This window comes from Astyanax mexicanus, chromosome 6 (genome assembly GCF_023375975.1).
Source record: "Astyanax mexicanus isolate ESR-SI-001 chromosome 6, AstMex3_surface, whole genome shotgun sequence".
NCBI lineage: Eukaryota > Metazoa > Chordata > Actinopteri > Characiformes > Acestrorhamphidae > Astyanax > Astyanax mexicanus.
In genome coordinates this window covers 25,070,678-25,088,387 of record NC_064413.1, presented here as the reverse complement: position 1 = coordinate 25,088,387, position 17,710 = coordinate 25,070,678, and the positions used below count along the sequence as shown (strand labels likewise).

At 38.1% G+C, this 17,710-nt stretch overlaps 1 protein-coding gene across 1 annotated transcript; it reads right to left on the bottom strand.

Moving 5' to 3' along the window:
• Window positions 1-2,723: 2,723 nt before the first annotated feature.
• Window positions 2,724-14,611, bottom strand: smyhc2 (slow myosin heavy chain 2). The gene is made up of 38 exons (XM_049480447.1): window positions 14,573-14,611; window positions 13,902-14,114; window positions 12,684-12,827; window positions 12,419-12,575; window positions 12,287-12,314; window positions 11,549-11,654; window positions 11,368-11,460; window positions 11,219-11,282; window positions 11,036-11,134; window positions 10,737-10,840; window positions 10,508-10,646; window positions 10,283-10,401; window positions 10,047-10,196; window positions 9,777-9,947; window positions 9,377-9,686; window positions 9,187-9,266; window positions 8,884-9,089; window positions 8,668-8,791; window positions 8,428-8,564; window positions 8,089-8,344; window positions 7,740-7,982; window positions 7,372-7,548; window positions 7,142-7,287; window positions 6,967-7,057; window positions 6,497-6,886; window positions 6,266-6,392; window positions 6,073-6,191; window positions 5,788-5,984; window positions 5,467-5,650; window positions 5,161-5,326; window positions 4,945-5,069; window positions 4,269-4,577; window positions 3,976-4,179; window positions 3,591-3,887; window positions 3,376-3,480; window positions 3,187-3,282; window positions 2,962-3,100; window positions 2,724-2,837 (listed from the first exon to the last, which is right to left on the bottom strand). The coding sequence occupies exons 2-38, from the start codon at window positions 14,100-14,102 to the stop codon at window positions 2,821-2,823; spliced, it is 5,820 nt and encodes a 1,939-aa protein (XP_049336404.1). The 5' UTR covers window positions 14,103-14,114; window positions 14,573-14,611; the 3' UTR covers window positions 2,724-2,820.
• Between the last annotated feature and the right edge of the window lie 3,099 nt (window positions 14,612-17,710).

Below are 17,710 nucleotides of genomic sequence, written 5' to 3'. Positions count from 1 at the left end.
ATTTGACCATTTTGCAGCTTCAAAACTTAAGGGACACAAAAAGACAGGATTCAATAACTTCAGGGTGACCCCAGGCCAAAACAACAAACAAAATCATCTAAACAGAATGAAAACATTTAACTTACCCTGTAAAAAAGAAAATAAAATACAAACAAACTACCCTGCCTACTCTCTTCAAAAAACAGAGACAAAAGGTATTAACAAAAAAGGCAGGTCACCCCTACGAATCCTAAAAACTAGTGATGCTACCCTTGAACCTGAAGCTTCGAGGCGTGTGTTGAAAAAACGACACGCATTGGTTCGAATCACTGAGCCGATGCTTGATTCGTTCTACAAAGATCACGTGACCAATGACGTCCGAAGCTTCATTTCGGCACACAACCACGTGACTGCTTCAGGGAAAGATTCAAAAGCGGCAAATCCTGGCGCGCAGTTCGAGGGTTGTTAGCGGAGATACAGATACAGAGAGAGAGAGAGAGAGAGAGAGAGAGAGAGAGAGAGAGAGAGAGAGAGAGATAGATAGATAGATAGATAGATAGATAGATAAGATAAGATAAGATAAGATAAGATAAGATAAGATATAGATAGATCATATATAGATAGATAGATAAGATATAGATAGTAGATAATAAAATATTAGAATGGAACCAGTAAGAAAAAGAGGCCGTTCTGAAGTTTGGGAACACTTTGAACTTTTGCCATCAAATAAAGTAGAAAATTATTATTTAGAAAATATAAACTTTGAAAGAAAACTATGCCTTTTAGACATATGGCATTTTATTAGTTCTGTAAGAGTGTACAATAATTATATATATATATATCCTCATAGTTCAATGTGTGTACTGTCATGGCATACATCCAGTAAAAGTGTTGCCTTATGACAACATATTTTGAAATAACCAACTGAACCCCAGCACTGTGGAAATTTTTTTATTCCTAAATAAAAACTAAATTACACATGTACATAACCACGTCCATTAAATATGTGCCCCCTGCCCCTTACACAAGCACCTTCACCTTTATGAGCATACATTTCTTTCATCAAATTCTTCCATATCCCCCATGCAGCATATCTACATGAGCCTTGCCTATGGAAAAATAGGCAATGGACTAGTGATACATGTAAACATGTTACAAACCCTGCTTGGAAAGATGTGAATAATAGTGAATAATATAATTTTAAAATTTGGTATATTAACAGATTAATAACATGGTGAAGGGAAAAAAGCAACAATGTGAATGCAATTAGAATTACAAGTGTAGTTTCTGCAGTGTGCCTTATCAAGGTACATTCTAAGTGTATTATATATTAATTAAAAATATATTACAGTTATGTCTTTTAATATAATGCATTAAATTATCCAGACATCAAAGTATTCTTCCATTTCCTTTTTTCAGTTTTTATTTAAACCTCAAATGTCATGTAAATGCACTGGAACAGGTTTAAAAACTGTAAAAAGACAAAAAAAACGCCCCTCGTCCTTTAAATACACAAAGCACTTTCAGGTTTTGCCCACCAGGTGCCGCTGATGTCCACTGTGTTATGAAGCTCCGAGTAATGAACCTTTTTTCGATACAATTAGGAAAAAGGCTTCAGTGCTTCAGAAAGCCTCGGTTTGCCATCACTACTAAAAACTTAACATAACAATAAGCAAACAAACAAAACAATACAAACAGGTTTGGTCTGTGCTGGTGGGCCTTCACTGGAGCAGCACATGTCGGCTCAGACAAGGAAAAAGGTGCAGCTCCCTGGACTCTCAGACAAAGAGGTTTTTCAAATCTCCCGCCAGTAGATCCAGCCAATAGAATGCGAGCATGGGCGGGGCAACAAACAGCTAATTGCCAACAGAGCAGCCAATCACCAAAGCAGCCGACCTGAGAACAGAAAGAGAAACAGATCTCCAAAACTAAAGGGACGTAACATTGTGTAAGGACAAACAGTAGAACAAACAGACAATAGAAACAATAGATTGTATTTGTAAACAGTATAGTAGGTCACATGGGAGGTTTGGCTAATTTAAATTATTTATTTAATGTTATTTATATTTAAAAATAATTTAAAGAAATATACAGTTATTTGCCAGTTTTGCAGGATAGAAAATTATCTGGGGGATGGATAGAACTACACATCATATTGCAGCCAGCCGGCAGAGAGACTAGAACTGTGGTAGCTTCACTTTAAAGAGAAATATACATTTTGATTGAATGTTTTTCCACAAAAATAATGAATGCCGTACTTTATGGCAAATGTAAAAACATCTAGAAAAAAAGTGTTTTCGTGTGACAAATCTGCTTAGTCATAGAGCGACACCAAGCATTCCATCATTTGTTAATGATGTTCAATAACTTAAACAATCCCTGTCTTATAAATTTAAAAAACATCATTCATAAATCATGTCTAAATAGGCCTACGTAACTGGTCTAAAATCAGTTTTTTGGTGCTCACAATAAGCAATTTTATCATGACAACCTAATAACTTGTTTAATGATGTAGCCTTACTGATTATAATTACTATCTACGTAGGTTTCAATAAAAACAGTGCGGTGGAGCTTGATTTAAATTAAATGTGCTCTGACACCTTTAAGCTTAATATCTGAGTTTATTTTTAAACTCCCACCCAACCTTAAAAATCTAAAGATTAATTGGTATCACACATACGTTTTTCGTCGCAGTATCAATTTTTGTTAAATATGGTCATAATGTGAAAAGAAAAGCACAAAACTTTGTTTTTGAACTGCACTTGTTTATTTATTGCACATTAAAAGCACAAAGTGAAGGTGATCAAGCTTTCCAGGCTTTGGATGCTTTTACAGGAAGCCTCACTCTTCATCATGCCCTTTCTGTAAATAAAGAAAGAAGAGACTTTTATCATGTTTGGCAACATTTCAAGTAACAAATATAAGGAAGCATTTTAGTATATTTGAATTAGTTATTATGTTTTTGATTATAAAATTAACAACTTGCCTTGGAACCGCTGTCACGGCTTTTGGCTCTCAGCTTGTTGACCTGGGATTCAGCAATATCAGCTCTCTCCTCAGCCTCATCCAGCTCATGCTGAAGCTTGCGGAACTTGCCAAGGTTGGCATTAGCCTGCTCCTCCTGTAAGCATAAACCGGTAGTTAATAATAAATACAGACATGGCATGCCCAGGAATGTTCAGCCGTATATTTCAGCCATTTACTTACAGCTTCCTCTGCAGTTCTCTTGTAGGATTTAACCTTCAGCTGGAGTTTATCCACCAAGTCCTGAAGACGGGCCAGATTCTTACGATCCTCCTCAGTCTGTATTATAAATATAGGAAGAGTCAGTTAATTTTCCGTCCATAGCTTTACTTTATGTGAAAATGTTCAAATTCTTAAAAAAAGAAAAATAACCTGGTAAGTCAGCTCTTTAATGCGCCTCTCATATTTACGGACGCCTTTAACTGAATCGCTGGCCTTCCTTTGTTCTAACTCCACTTCAGTTTCCAATTCTCTGACCTATATGTTGAGCAAAAAGAACACAAACATTTGTGAAACTCTTGATAAGGAAAAAAAAAAACATTTTTATGCTGAATGAGGTGAACAAATAAAGAAAGAAAATCAGTTACCCTGGCCTCCAGTTTCTGGACCTGCTTCTTGCCACCCTTCATGGCGATTTGCTCAGCTTCATCCAGACGGTGCTGCAGGTCCTTGATGGTTTGCTCCATGTTCTTCTTCATGCGCTCCAAGTGAGCACTGGTGTCCTGCTCCTTCTTCAGCTCTTCTGCCATCATGGCAGCATCAGTGATGGCTTTCTTGGCCTTTTCCTCAGCATTCCTGCATTCTTGTACAGCCTCCTCTACCTCAGTCTGAAGCTGGGATGTGTCTCCCTCCAGCTTCTTCTTCTGGTTCAGCAGGCTGGTGTTCTGTGTTCAAAGGTATCACAGTTTGAAAGCTATAGACACACAATTTAAAAAAGTATATAGGAAACTAATGAGCAAGTCATTTTTTTACCTGAGAGTGGAGGAGTTGAACCCTCTCGCTGACATCCAGCAGCTCCTGCTCAGCCAGTTTGCGGCCTCTCTCAGTCTGCTCCACCAGAGATCTCAGCTCATCCAGTTCAGCCTGCAGCAGATTGTTGCGTCTCTCCACAATGGCAATGTTCTCTTTGAGATCATCGTTACCACGAAGAGCATCATCCAGTTGCAGCTGGGCATCCTGTTAAGTGCCGATTTCGCAATTAATAGTTGTGCATGCATTATGTTAAAATTCTGACTTTTGTGATAGTATATTTCTTCAGGACATACCTTCATATGACCATGGAGACCCTTGAGTTGCTTCTGTGCCTCTGAGGCCTGCCTATTAGCCTGACTGAGCTGGATCTCCATCTCGTTGAGGTCTCCCTCCATCTTCTTCTTAATCCTGAGGGCCTCGTTTCTGCTGCGAGTCTCAGACTCCAGAGAGCTCTGCAGGGTGTCCACCACTCTCTGCTGGTTCCTCTTGGCCTGCTCCATCTCCTCATCCTTCTCAGCCAACTTACGCTCAATATCAGCCTTCACCTGGTTGAACTCCAGCTGAGCTCGCAAGATCTTTCCTTCCTCATGCTCAAGGGAACCCTTTAAAATAAAATAAAATAAAGATCAAGAACCGTCCAGAGCAGTTTGATAACTACATTGCACAGGACAGTATCCTACATAATGTTTGGAACAAAACCTTTTATCCATGTTTTGCCTTCACTTACAACCATTTTCTTGTGGTTAAGGTATTACATTCTAGATGTATATATGTATAATTTTTAACATACAGAAATTATTTATTAAGTTCTATAACTTTTGTATAAGTATTTTTTTACACTGTAATTCTTTAGGGTACACTAGTATGTGTATAAAATTGATGTTTAATGGATCTGGTAGCATTATTAAATATACATTTCAGTTACTGACCATTATGCAAAGATGTTATAATGACCTTCTAAACACTTACTTCAGCTTCCTCCAGAGCAGTTTGTATCTCAGCTTTCTCCTGCTCCAGCTGTTTCCTTACTTTTTCTAGCTCATGAATGCTCTTTCCACTCTCACCAAGTTGTTCAGTAAGATCAGAAATTTCCTCTGTTCAAAAGACAAGACTAAGAATAGTTAAAAAAAAACATCTTAATAAATAAAGATTGTGCTTTTTAAAAGAAGCTCATATTCTATTAACCTTGGAGGTTCTTGTTCTCCCTCTTCATGGTCTCCAGGTGATCCAAAGACTCTTCGTATGAGTTCTTCAGTTTGAAGAGTTCAGTGCTAAGAGACCTGGCCTCCTTCTGGGTGCTCTCTAACTCAGTCTGAGACTCTTCATACTTCTGCTTCCATTCTGCCAGAACCTGGTGATTGAATCAGTTTCAAACATCTACATTAGTTGATGCTTTGTTATCACATTTTGAGGTAGGTTAAGGTTAGGGAACCCCTGATGAAGCTTGTTTCCATAAGTGTGTGAATATGTTTGTGCCCCTTTGGTACAGACCTTGTCAAAGTTCCTTTGCTTCTTGTCCAGAGCAGCAGCAGCAGCATTGGATCTTTCCACATCAACCATGAGATCCTCAATCTCATTCTGTAGCCTGTGCTTGGTCTTCTCTAGAGAGGAGCATTTAGCATTGACGGCCTCCACAGCTTCTTCTGCATCTTGCAGACGCTGAGCCAGCTTCTTCCTAAAAGACAAGGAAGGTTGGATTCACACCATGAATTTCTGATTAAGTCTTTTATTAAATAGAGATAAATATAAATTGAATTAAGCACTTCTTTTCAAACTGATTTGAGATTTGTGTATCATTATCATGACCCTTACTTTGCATCCTCCAGCTCTTCTGTCCTCTGGATGGCATCAGTTTCATACTTGGTCCTCCACTGAGCCACCTCAGAGTTGGCCTTGGAGAGACTGCGTTGCAGCTCAGCCTTGGCCTCCTGTTCCTCTTCATACTGCTCTCTCAGCAACTCTGAGTCATGGCGAGCAGACTGTACTGCATGGGCCAGGGCATTTTTAGCCTGGAAAAACAATGTAAAACATATTTTCAAAATATGTTGTTTACTGCTTTAGTTTTGTAAGTACTGATTAGTTTGATTTAATATGAACCTTGACTTCCTCCTCCAGTTGTCTCTTAAGGTCATCAATCTGCTGAGTGTAGGACTGTTTTCCTCTTGTTAACTGAGAGACCAGTGAATCCTTTTCCTCTAGTTGTCTGGAAAGCTCACCTGCAATACAAACACATTTAATTTCACTGTATAGATATGTCTTATTTTGTGAGTTAAAGATTAATGTCACTCACCATTTTCTGTCTGAAACTTGGCTTTCTGCATTGCAAAGTCATTGATTGTCCTCTGTCCTTCCTCAGATTTTGTTCTGTATTCATTCATCTGATCCTCCAGGGTTCTGCACATTTTCTCCAGGTTTGTCTAAACGATTCAATACATATTGGGCTATTTAGAATTTATGTAAAAAATATACTGTTTTTCTATATACCAAACAAAAATACACAAGTCCATGGCAGGTAATTTACCTTGGACTTCACAATCTGCTCCATGTTGGAGACCACATCATCCAGCTCCAGTCTAAGTTCACTCTTCTCTTTTTCCAGCTTCTGCTTCACTCTCTGAAGGTTATCAATCTGTTCTCCTAGGTCAGCCACGCTGTCAGCATGTTTCTTCCTCAGTGTAGCAGCAGTTGCCTCATGCTGCAGAGTGGCCTCTTCAAGGTCTCTACGAACTTTCTGGAACTCTGCCTCTCTCTTCTTGTTCATCTCAATCTGGGCAGCAGTGGCTCCACCTGCCTCCTCCAGCCTCTCACTGATTTCCTCCAGTTCTCTGGCCAGGTCTGCTCTCTGCTTCTCAACCTTGGCACGAGCAGCTCTTTCAGCTTCCAGCTCTTCTTCAAGTTCCTCAATACGGGCCTAATTCCAGAAGAAGCCCATTTTAGTCATTTACATTATTAAGAATTAATGTATATTCTTGCTGTGGTTTATTGTGTTACCTGCAACTCCTTCAGTTTCTTCTGGAGCTGTGCTGCTAATGCCTGTTCATCCTCAATCTTGCTGTTAAGCTGACTGATCTCAAAGTCTTTCCTGCAGGATGAAAAATTGTATTTGGTTTAGAAGTATTGAATTGATTACACTAAATTAAAAGAAATCTATTATCTGAATTTTTACTTCTTCAGCCTCTCCTCCAGCTGTTGTTTGTCATTTTCCAAGTCCATGACATTCTCTTGGGTCAACTTTAAGTCTCCCTCAAGCTTTCTCTTAGCTCTCTCAAGATCCATCCTTATTTTCTTTTCTTGCTCAAGGGATCCTTCAAGCTAGAGCATGTAAAAAAGTAAAGGATATTACATTAAGTACAGTTTTTTCTAAATTATTTTAGTCCAAAAAATAAAGGTACCCACATCATCAACTTGTTGCTCCAACTTGGCTTTGGCCTTGGTCAGAGTGTTGACTTTGTCCTCTTCACTCTGTAGGTCATCCAGCGTTTGCTGATGGGCCTCCTGGAGAGCTTTCTTCTCCTTGGTCAGCTTTGCAATGATTTCATCCAGAGCTGCCATCTCCTCTGTCAGGTTTTTAACCTGGGAAATTGAACCATGATGATATTGCTTTAGCACTTCAGTTCTTCAGAACTATATCGGAAATTTACTTTCGTAGATATTAAGAACATTTGTAAAATTAATATTGTCCAATATTTTTGTCTATTCAGATTAATACAACTCCTACCAAAAGTACTACTGATGATGATGATGATGGTGATAATAATAATGACCTTATTCTCAGTGGCATGCTTCTCCTTCTCCACTTTGGCCAGAGTAAGCTCCAGGTCATCAATATCCTTCTTAAGCTCAGAGCATTCATCTTCAAGCTTCCTCTTCTTTGCAACCAATTCAGCATTCATTTCCTCTTCATCCTCCAGTCTCTCAGTCAGCTCTTTGGTTTTTGCTTCAAGCTGGATCTTGTTTTTGATCAGACCCTCACATCTCTCCTCAGCATCTGAGAGATTGTCTTGCTCCTATAACAGTAAATGAAATATGTAACTTTTGTAAAAACATGTAGCAGTGAAATAACTTGTGCAAGTATGAAGAACAGAGATATCCTATTAACTCATATTAACTTACAGATTGCACTTGGAGCTGAAGGTCATTCTTCTCTTGGATCAGAGTGACCATTTTTTCCTCCAGTTCCTTTCTCCGGGCTTCAGATTTGGCGTAGGCCTCCTTCAGTTTGGTGAATTCTTCCTTCATGTTGGCCATCTCTTTCTCATTCTCGGCTGATTTCAGCAGAGGTTTGATCTTGAAGTAAAGCTTCATCCAGGGCCAGTTCTTAACACCCATGAAAGCACGGACGTTCCACTGGATTACCAGCAAAGCATCTCTGCAAAGATTAAAACAATACTTTTACCTATACTTGAAGTGGTGATGTAACTAATTAATATACGAAAGAGTATGTAACCTAACCTCCTTTCTACAATCTTCTGGAATTCTATTCTTGACAGAAGACCTCTTGCTCTAGCCTGAATTCCAGTGATGATCAGGGCAAGACGATCATCTCGCATCTCCTCAAGTGTACCAAGAAGACCAGCTTTGAAGAACACCTACACCAGGAATATAGTATAGTATAGTGTGAGACATTATGGGAGACAACTGTGGTAAAGGTAAAGGTAATGCTGCGAAATGAAGTCTGTAGGAGCTATAAACCTTTGTATGTCCCAGCTTGTACTGGTTGTGGTCAATATCCAGTGAGCCGAGTAGTTTCTCTGCACCCTTTTTGTTGTCAATGAACTGTCCTTCAGGAATTGCAGCAGGGTTCAAGATACGGTAACTGTGAATTAATATATAATAATGAACTTAACTATTTGAAATCCAGTCAAATTATTATAGAAAATACTTTAGTTTAATTATGAGAAAATTCACCGTTGTTTAAAGTCACCATAGAGGATCCTGTTGGGGAATCCCTTTCTGCAGATTCTGATGCCCTCCAGCACACCGTTACAGCGCAGCTGGTGCATGACCAGAGGATTCTCCATGGCCCCAGGAGTCTTAGTCTCATTGGGAATGATGCAACGCACAAAGTGTGGGTGTGTGGACCTCAAGTTGGTCATCAGCTTGTTCAAGTTCTCCTGTATATGGCATCATTAGGGATGTTAGGATAAAAAATCAACAAACCTCTTTGAAGGTATCATACTGTTGTGAACAGGAGGTGAAAGAAATACTCACCCTGTGAAGGGCAGACACAGTCTGGAATGAAGAACCCTTCTTTTTGGCACCCTTGCCTTTTCCACCACCAGACTCCGCAGCTGTTTAAAAATTAATAATTGAATTGTAAAGTAACAAGCATAATTTTTTTTTCAGTTTATAATCTGTTTCTTTTACCACTGTTGCCCCTCTGTCCTCTTAATGTTATTACCTGAGTCAGCACTAGCATAGCCGGCAAACAATGTGCCCAGCAACTTAAGAGTAGACTTCTGGTAAAGTCCCACAACAGTTTCATTGAGGGGGTCCTTGTTCTTCACCAGCCAGTTGTTGATGTTGTAGTCCACAGTACCAGCATAGTGAACCAGGGCAAAATGAGCCTCTGGTCTACCCTTGACAATCCTGGGTTTCTGGAAGTTGGGGTTCTTTCCCAAGTGGTTGTCGTAAAGCTTAGCTTTGAATGTAGCATCACTGGCCTTGGGGAACATGCACTCCTCTTCAAGGATGGACATGATACCCATGGGCTGAAATTCAGAGAACATGTTTTGTTTTAGAAGCGTATATTATACGGATATGGACAGTGATAAATTAGGCAATGACAACTATTAGCATACCTTTTCAATAAGCTCAATGCAAGCCTGCAAGTCCATGCCAAAGTCAATGAACTCCCACTCAATACCCTCTTTCTTGTACTCTTCTTGCTCCAGCACAAACATGTGGTGGTTGAAGAACTGCTGCAACTTCTCATTAGTGAAGTTGATGCACAGCTGCTCAAAGGTGTTGAACTGGAGGAGAAGTGAAGTGTCAATATGGATAAAAGTAACAAAATACAATATAAACAATACTACTGGTAAGAAAGTAGCAATACAAGTAATTTAACCTACATCAAAGATCTCAAAGCCAGCAATGTCCAGCACACCAATAAAGTACTGGCGAGGCTGCTTGGTGTCCAGGGATTGGTTGATTCTCACAACCATCCAAAGGAACATCTTCTCGTACACTGACTTAGACAGTGCGCCAATAGCGTAGTACACCTAAATAAATTAGAACAAAAATGGTCAATAATGCCAGCTACATCAGTAGATAAAATTCTTTAAAGAAAATAAACTAGTATCTTTACCTGCTGGACATTCTGTCCCTTGGTGACCCACTCATTCCCTACTTTGACTCTTGGGTGGCACAAACCCTTAATCAGATCAGCAGAGTTCAGGCCCATCAGGTATGCAACTTTGTCAATATCTGTTATAAAAAGAAACTTGAGATGAAACCTTTTAAACTGCGTCTCCATGAAAGTATGGATTCTTTTACTTGAGTAACATCATTTTAGGTTCCAAATAACACTGACCCTCTGTGCCGTCAGCCTCAGCCTGCTCCTCTCTCTGCTTCTGCTTAAACTTTGTGTTACCAAAGTGCATGATGGCACCAGTCAGCTTGTAGATACCGTTCTTCTCCTCTTGGGTGAAGCCCAGCACATCAAATGCTTCCTGTTGACCAAAGTAATTTTAAACACTGTAGTGCAATAAATCTTGAGTGCAGTAAATGCGCAAAAAGTGTCAGAAATGTTTCACACTCACATCAGTAGCCATAAGCTCATCGGCATCATTAATAGATTGCACTTGAGTCTCTCCTTGGGAGATGTAGGAGTAGTCATAAGGGTTGTTGGTGATGAGCAGCATTTCTGTAAAAGGAACAAAATATTCATATATACACTGTATGCCTAGAAATGTACACAACAACACATTTTATTCCTTGTCTTATCCCACAATTAAATTTTTTATTCATTTTAGACTTAAAAAAAAAAGTTTCTTTTTAAAGGAAAGTGTCATGTATACATCAGATATTGCACCGATTGTAGAGAAAACAGTACACCTACCCAACAGCTCCGGTTTCTTCTGAGACAGGATCTGGTAGAAGATGTGGTAGTCCCTCTCAGCTTTAAGCTGGTAGGTGACACGAGACTTCTCCAGAAGATCTAGATGGAAAGAGATAGATTGGCCATTGAAGACTTAAATGTTACTCGTGGTAAAATTGTGTAGACAAAAAAGGTTGCACTCACAAGTCTCAATGTCAGCAGAAGACAGCTTTCCACTGACACCAAAGTGGATACGGATGAATTTACCCTGTAGAGATACAGATTGTGAACATACTAAACTCATTTCAAACACTTACAAAATATGTATGTACATAAATATAAAAGAAACGTACAAATCGAGAGGAGTTGTCATTTCTGATGGTCTTTGCGTTACCGAAGGCCTCCAGAGCAGGGTTACACTGAATGATTTGATCCTCCAGAGTACCCTGTGGTAAAAAAAAAAAAAGTTCAGTATAGCGAGCTACCTGTATTGAGAAGAACACATGAACATGTTGTTCTCGGTTAAACCGTTACCTTCTTCTCCAAAGAGGGATCTTTCTTGCCAGGTGTTGCAGCAATGCTGGCAAAGTACTGGATTACCCTTTTGGTGTTCACAGTCTTTCCAGCACCAGATTCTCCACTAGAGATGAAGAGTCAGATTAATACACACTAATATGATATAATGCCAAAGTGGAGATACAAATAGGATGTGTTGCAGGGGCATTTGTGCAAATATCTCAGAATAGGGACTTTACAGTGGTAATAGTAAAACCTGTTTAATTCAAATGCATTCACAAGTGTGATAAAAAATGTGCAAGCACATATTCTAATGGATATCATATCTTTTTTTTGCAAATTAACTTTTTGTATATATATATATGTATAATCACCTTAAAAAGATTTTGGTGTAATTTTGAAACATTTCTATTGCTCCATTTATCATGAAATACTCACACTGTGTTCAAATACTCATTACATATCTGCCCCCTACTGGTCAGGAAGAATAAAATGGGAAGGGGAAATCACAACAAATTGAGTTGAAATTAATTTGCTCTTAGGTAGCTTGTTTTGCAATGTTATTTTCTGTGTCCTGACGAAGAGCTGGATAGGCCATAATGTACTGGCACACTGATATATTTTGGCATGTTTTAATGAAAGATTTTTAAATGTTTTTTAGACAATGTTCTTTGGTAGATTTTATGACCTCAGTGTGACTGCATTATTTTATTGCAGTATAACTTTTTTTATAAATATGTAATATTCTATACTTACGTGATCAGAACAGACTGGTTCTCTCTGTCTATAAGATCAGAAAAAAACATTTTTTTCTTATGTAAGAAAACAAAAATGGCTTAATTATGTCTGTATAAATGGTTGTATGGTGTTACAGCAGAGTCAGCTTACCTGACAGCATGTACTGGTAGGCATTGTCAGAGATGGAGAAGATGTGGGGAGGAGCTTCTGTTCTCTTCTTGCCTCTGTAGGCAACAACAACTTCTTGGTTGTACACTGGCAGCCACTTGTAGGGGTTGACAGTTACACAGAAGAGCCCAGAGTAGGTCTGTAAACAGAGAGAGAGAATTAGAGAAAGCGTTATCATGAGATTTCTGTTCTTTTTGTTTTCTTCTTGTGTTGGACAGCTTTTAACTACTAGATGCTTTTAACTCACGTAGATCATCCAGGCTGCATAACGCTCTTTGAGGTTAAACAGCACAGCAGGCTCGTGCAGGAAGGTGAACATCGCCATGTCCTCAATTTTATCGAACTTTGGCGGGTTCTGAGGGTGAACGTCACATTCCTTGACGGTCACAGTCTGTGAAATAAAGTAAAACAAGATTACGTTTTTTCATGAGCTAACTCACTGATCACAGTCTGTTCACAGAACAGTACAGAATTATATTTCATGCTTTTCTTTGTAGCCCAATTGTTTGCTATGTTATTTCTGCTGGGCTCTATAGTGTGATAAATAGTGTTGTAAAAAATTGTTTCCCCTTTCATAATGTATTATTTTTCTGCATGTTTGTCACTCTCAGATGTTTTAGATCATCAAACAAGTTTAAATATTAGTTAAATGCATTTTTTTTTATATTAAGGGAGAAAAAAATCCAAACCCACATGACCCTATGTGAAAAACTGTTTGCCCCCTAAACCTAATTACTGGTTGAGCAACCCTTAGCAGCAATAACTGCAATCACTGAGTCTTTCACAGCGCTGTGGAGGAATTTTGTCCCACTCTTCTTTGCAGAATTGTTGTAATTGTTCAGCCACATTGGAGGGTTTTTCAGCATGAACGGCCTTTTTAAGGTCATGCCACAGCACCTCAATAGGATTCAGGTCAGGACTTTGACTAGACCACTGCAAAGTCTTCACTTTGTTTTTCTTCGGCCATAAAAATGTGTACTTGCTGGTGGGTTTTAGATCATTGTCCGGACATTCTCTTTTGGGAAGACAGCAGAATTCATGGGTCTATTTATTACAACAAATCTTCCAGGTCCTAACCCCTATATTTAACAGTAGACATGTTCTTTTCCTGAAATGTGGTGTTGCATTTATGCCAGATGTAATGGGACAAAAACTTTAAAGATGGCTTTATAACCCTTTCCAGACTGATAGATACTTTTCTTTTTCTTTGGATATTGGCCTGATCTCTAGCTTTTGAGTATCTTTTGGTCTACTTCGCTTTGTCTGGTAGGTTCTTTTTAAGTGATTTCTTGTGGTGTGGCTAGATTGGGGGCTATATAAAAGAACACCTTTTTCAAGAAGGTAAAGAACCATTTTTAAAGGTTGAGGTTTTGTGTTACTCTTGAAGGGTATTAGCAAGACAATAATCATTTAGGAACTTTTATTCTTAATAATACATATTGTCCACATGATATGGAGTGCCTACCTTTCCATACTCAGTGTCGACGGTGACTTTGTCTCCGTCTCTGCCGGTGATGGAAGCTTTGACATACTCAACTTCAGGGTCCGGCACAAAGCATTCCTTCTTCATGTCGAAGGGGCGAGTCTGGGCTTCCAGACGCTCCTTATCTGACTTTCGTAAAAACGAGGCCGCAGGCCCAAACTCCTCCATTAACGCGTCTCCCATCTTCTCGGAGGACTGATAACATATTGTAGATGAAGAAGTATATTAATACAGTAATAAAATACAGTACCTATAACTGGAATTGTGATGTTTTAAAGACTGATTTTTTTCAATTTTCTCCATATTGCAATTTGGGTAAGTGTTTCCTGGTACTTTATCCTTAAGCTGAAAGTAAAACTTTTTTTTTTTACAATTTGAAATACATTTTCATGGCTATAGTAGAACCATATGTGTGATGAAGATGTGAAAAGAAACGTTGTATTGATTTAAAAAAAAAAGTTTGTCTATCTATTTTATACATAGAAAAGTTTCTTTATCCATCATTTGTCTGTAAATTATTAGGGGATAAGATATTACATTAAATTACGTCACATACATTGCACTTTTACTAACATTGTTCTTTATGGAAACCAAAAGTGGTACATGTGTAGAACTAAAAATACAAATATATGGTCAAAAAAAATAATACATACGTTTGTTGACCACTCAGGAGAAATGTGATGTGACTAGACCTGACAACGAAAAGAAACGAAAAATGTTTTACTCATTCAAAGTAAGACGGTAAATATTAGCAACTCGTGTTTTGCATCTTATTGTCAGTCTAACAACTGTCTGTAACATGCAGACATCAGTAGCAAATTTCCAACAACAACCCAGCATGGCTTACCTTGAGGTGCAATGAGATATGTGGTTTGATTGAGTCCCGGTGCCTTTTTATATAGAGAGAGAACAGAAGATTGAATGTCCAGAATGTGCTTGGTGGTGACGTTGATATGCTGTATATGGTCAGGGGTGTGTGATCTCTTTTGGGTGACATCTTTAACTGTGAGACCATAGTAGAGCAGGTGCGAGGCATTACCAGATTAAAAAAGGAAAATGGTCTAAATGGGAGCAGGGCTGTCTCTGTCTAAGAGGAGCTGCAAGTGATAACTAATACCTTTGTACCTTTAAGCATGTGTGTTTTTATTGTGTAGATTTGTAATGGATAAGGGTCTTTAATTTATAGAGCAATCTGTCATTTAATGTTTAATGACTTAAAATATTGACTTTTACTTGTTATCCAATCTTCTACCCTTAATAGTTTATGCAAATGTTGTTCACTATTATTTTTTCACCTTGTTATATTAATTAATTCTCTGTCTATTGTATTTATATTTACATGTACACATTATTTTTATGCAGTCTTTCCCCTTATAACAGAATACTGTGTATTGTGTCAGACACTTTATACCCAACTGTCTTTGTCTACTGTAAAGACAATGGCAATTTCTGTCTCTCTGTCCCCACCGCATGATTTGGGAGTGATCCCAGGACAGCTATCTCGATCTGAGCGCTCCTCACAAGCTGTTCTTCTCAATCAGTGTGAGCCACTCGCTAGGAATTTCACAGGTTTATCTTTGTGCTCAAGGATAAAGGCAAGGAAACAATGCAGTATACTGAGATGACACTGTATGAGTGCATGAAGTGTAACTAGAAGGCTGTAGAATAGTGACCTTGCCTTTGCATGGACCCCCGAAAAGGACAGGTGTTAGTCTCTATCACAGCTGTCAGCTCTGTCTGTTCAAACACACACACTCACACACATTCGAACACAGACACATATATTTATATACTGTATTTTTAATCGCAGCACGGTTCACACCACAGATTGCCAATGATGGGTCAAGATGCTTAGCTTGGTACAAAAGAAACAAGCAGCAAAAATCCAATTGCACACAAATAGATATCTATTTTGTTTAATTTTGCATTTGTCTTGCAGTAAGCTTAGCATGGCATGTTGCTAACCTGCGAACTTGCTTACTGCTTGAAGGGGGCAGGAGGTTCCAAAACTTTTATTGCTTTTTAACCCACCTTTATTCACTATACCGTTCTTTTTACTATACATTGGCACAATAATAAAACAAAAAAAGATACAGTAACTTATGAAATAACTTTTATCGTATCCTTTTGGGTGTGATTCCTTCGTAGCACGAAAAAAACCTGTTGTTAAATGATCAAGTGATTGTCATGTGCAACACTTTATTACTTAAGATAATCCTAATACTATAAAGCTGTTGAGAATCTGATCTGGGTTCAGTCAGCTGCTCTGTATCTAATCACCCATTATTCTCAGCTTTCATTTCACTATTGTGTTACTGGGAGTCACATAATATAAAGTGGATTCATTTTGATTTGATACTAGTAGTAGGGAACTTGAAACACTTTAAGAATGGTGTATATATATATATATATATATATATATATATATATATATATATATAGATTTAACCTGTACCTTGTTAGTTTTTTTGCACTAAATTGATAATTAAAGTATGTTATAATTTAATTACCAACTTCTTGATGTTCTAAAACAATATAATAAATATACCACCAAATATACCATAGTTCATGGTAGTCTATTGTAATCCACATAGATCCACATATTCCAAAATAGAATGAGTTGCAGGTGATTCAACAAATTATAAAATGTTTTTTTTTTTTTTTTCGTAGTAAAGAGCCTTTTTCATACTTTACTCCATGTTAATTTATGTGACCTGCCCTCCTTTTAAATGAATATGGTCAAGCCTCCTAAAGTTTTTCACATTTTCAAGAACCGTTTAAAAGTCTGTAGTGCAAAAAATCTTTAGGATGCTAAAATGGCTGTTTTTCTTTCATAATACTACAGTTCAGTTATGTATTTTATTTTGTTCAAATTCATTGTATCACTTTGTCTAACACTATACACCCTACTGTTTTTTTATTAAATACCACTTTAAAGTTACAGCACGTGTATCAACACATTTTCATGAATATTACTGTACCAACAAACAGTGATCTTATTTAGACATTCTTTAGCATGGTCTCATACATTAGATTAAATCATTCATTTGTAGACTACTAGTTTGTTCTTACAGAAGTCTGGTCCTGTAATTTGACTTTCTCATCATCCCAAACTCAGCTTAATAACTGGGTAAATAGTTAATTTAGCAGGCAAACTGTAAACTGTTAGATATGAGTGTATCTCAGATAATTTCTCAGGGAAAACCACTAGAATATCCACAAATTTTATTTATTCCTGTGTGTTGTATACATTTTGTATTGCATGCAGTCAAAAGCAAAAAAAAAAGATAATTAGAGAACCTTCTTTGAAAAGTGTAAAATAATAATGCAAAAATGCATTAATGGTCAGTAGATATGTGCTAAGACAGAAATTCTTTGGTATTCTCAGCAGAACAACTGTGTTAACCCAGATCAGGTTAACCCCAGCTCTGACCAATCATTCAACTCTGAGTACCCTTTATGGAAGGTCAGGCAAACCTTAATCCTATTTCTCTCAGTTGTCTTTCTTGCTCTCCCTGATAAAACACCTTACTTAGTCTTCACACTTACGCTGCCTATTCTAGGCTCTATGTTAGTTTTTTTTTTTTTTTATGGAGTCTCATTCTCAGCTGTCTGAATGACCCGGGGTTTTATCATGCTGGAGCAGGGGTCGAAGAAATAGTGGTACCTTAGGGCTTGGTCCCCTTGTGTTGAAAGCTGTAAGCTGAGCCTCCTTTTGTCAAACCCTGCTCTATTATTAGGATGTTCTTGCATCTGTCACAAACAAAAGGTTAGGTCTCGCCTCTTCATCA

Excerpts from the sequence above, each read along its gene's own strand:
- smyhc2 (XM_049480447.1), bottom strand. The coding sequence starts at position 14,102 with ATGGGAGACGCGTTAATGGAGGAGTTTGGGCCTGCGGCCTCGTTTTTA. Across the intron at positions 11,283-11,367 it reads ATGACAACTCCTCTCGATTT|GGTAAATTCATCCGTATCCA; the intron begins GTACGTTTCTTT and ends GTATCTCTACAG. Across the intron at positions 10,197-10,282 it reads AGGGACAGAATGTCCAGCAG|GTGTACTACGCTATTGGCGC; the intron begins GTAAAGATACTA and ends TAATTTATTTAG.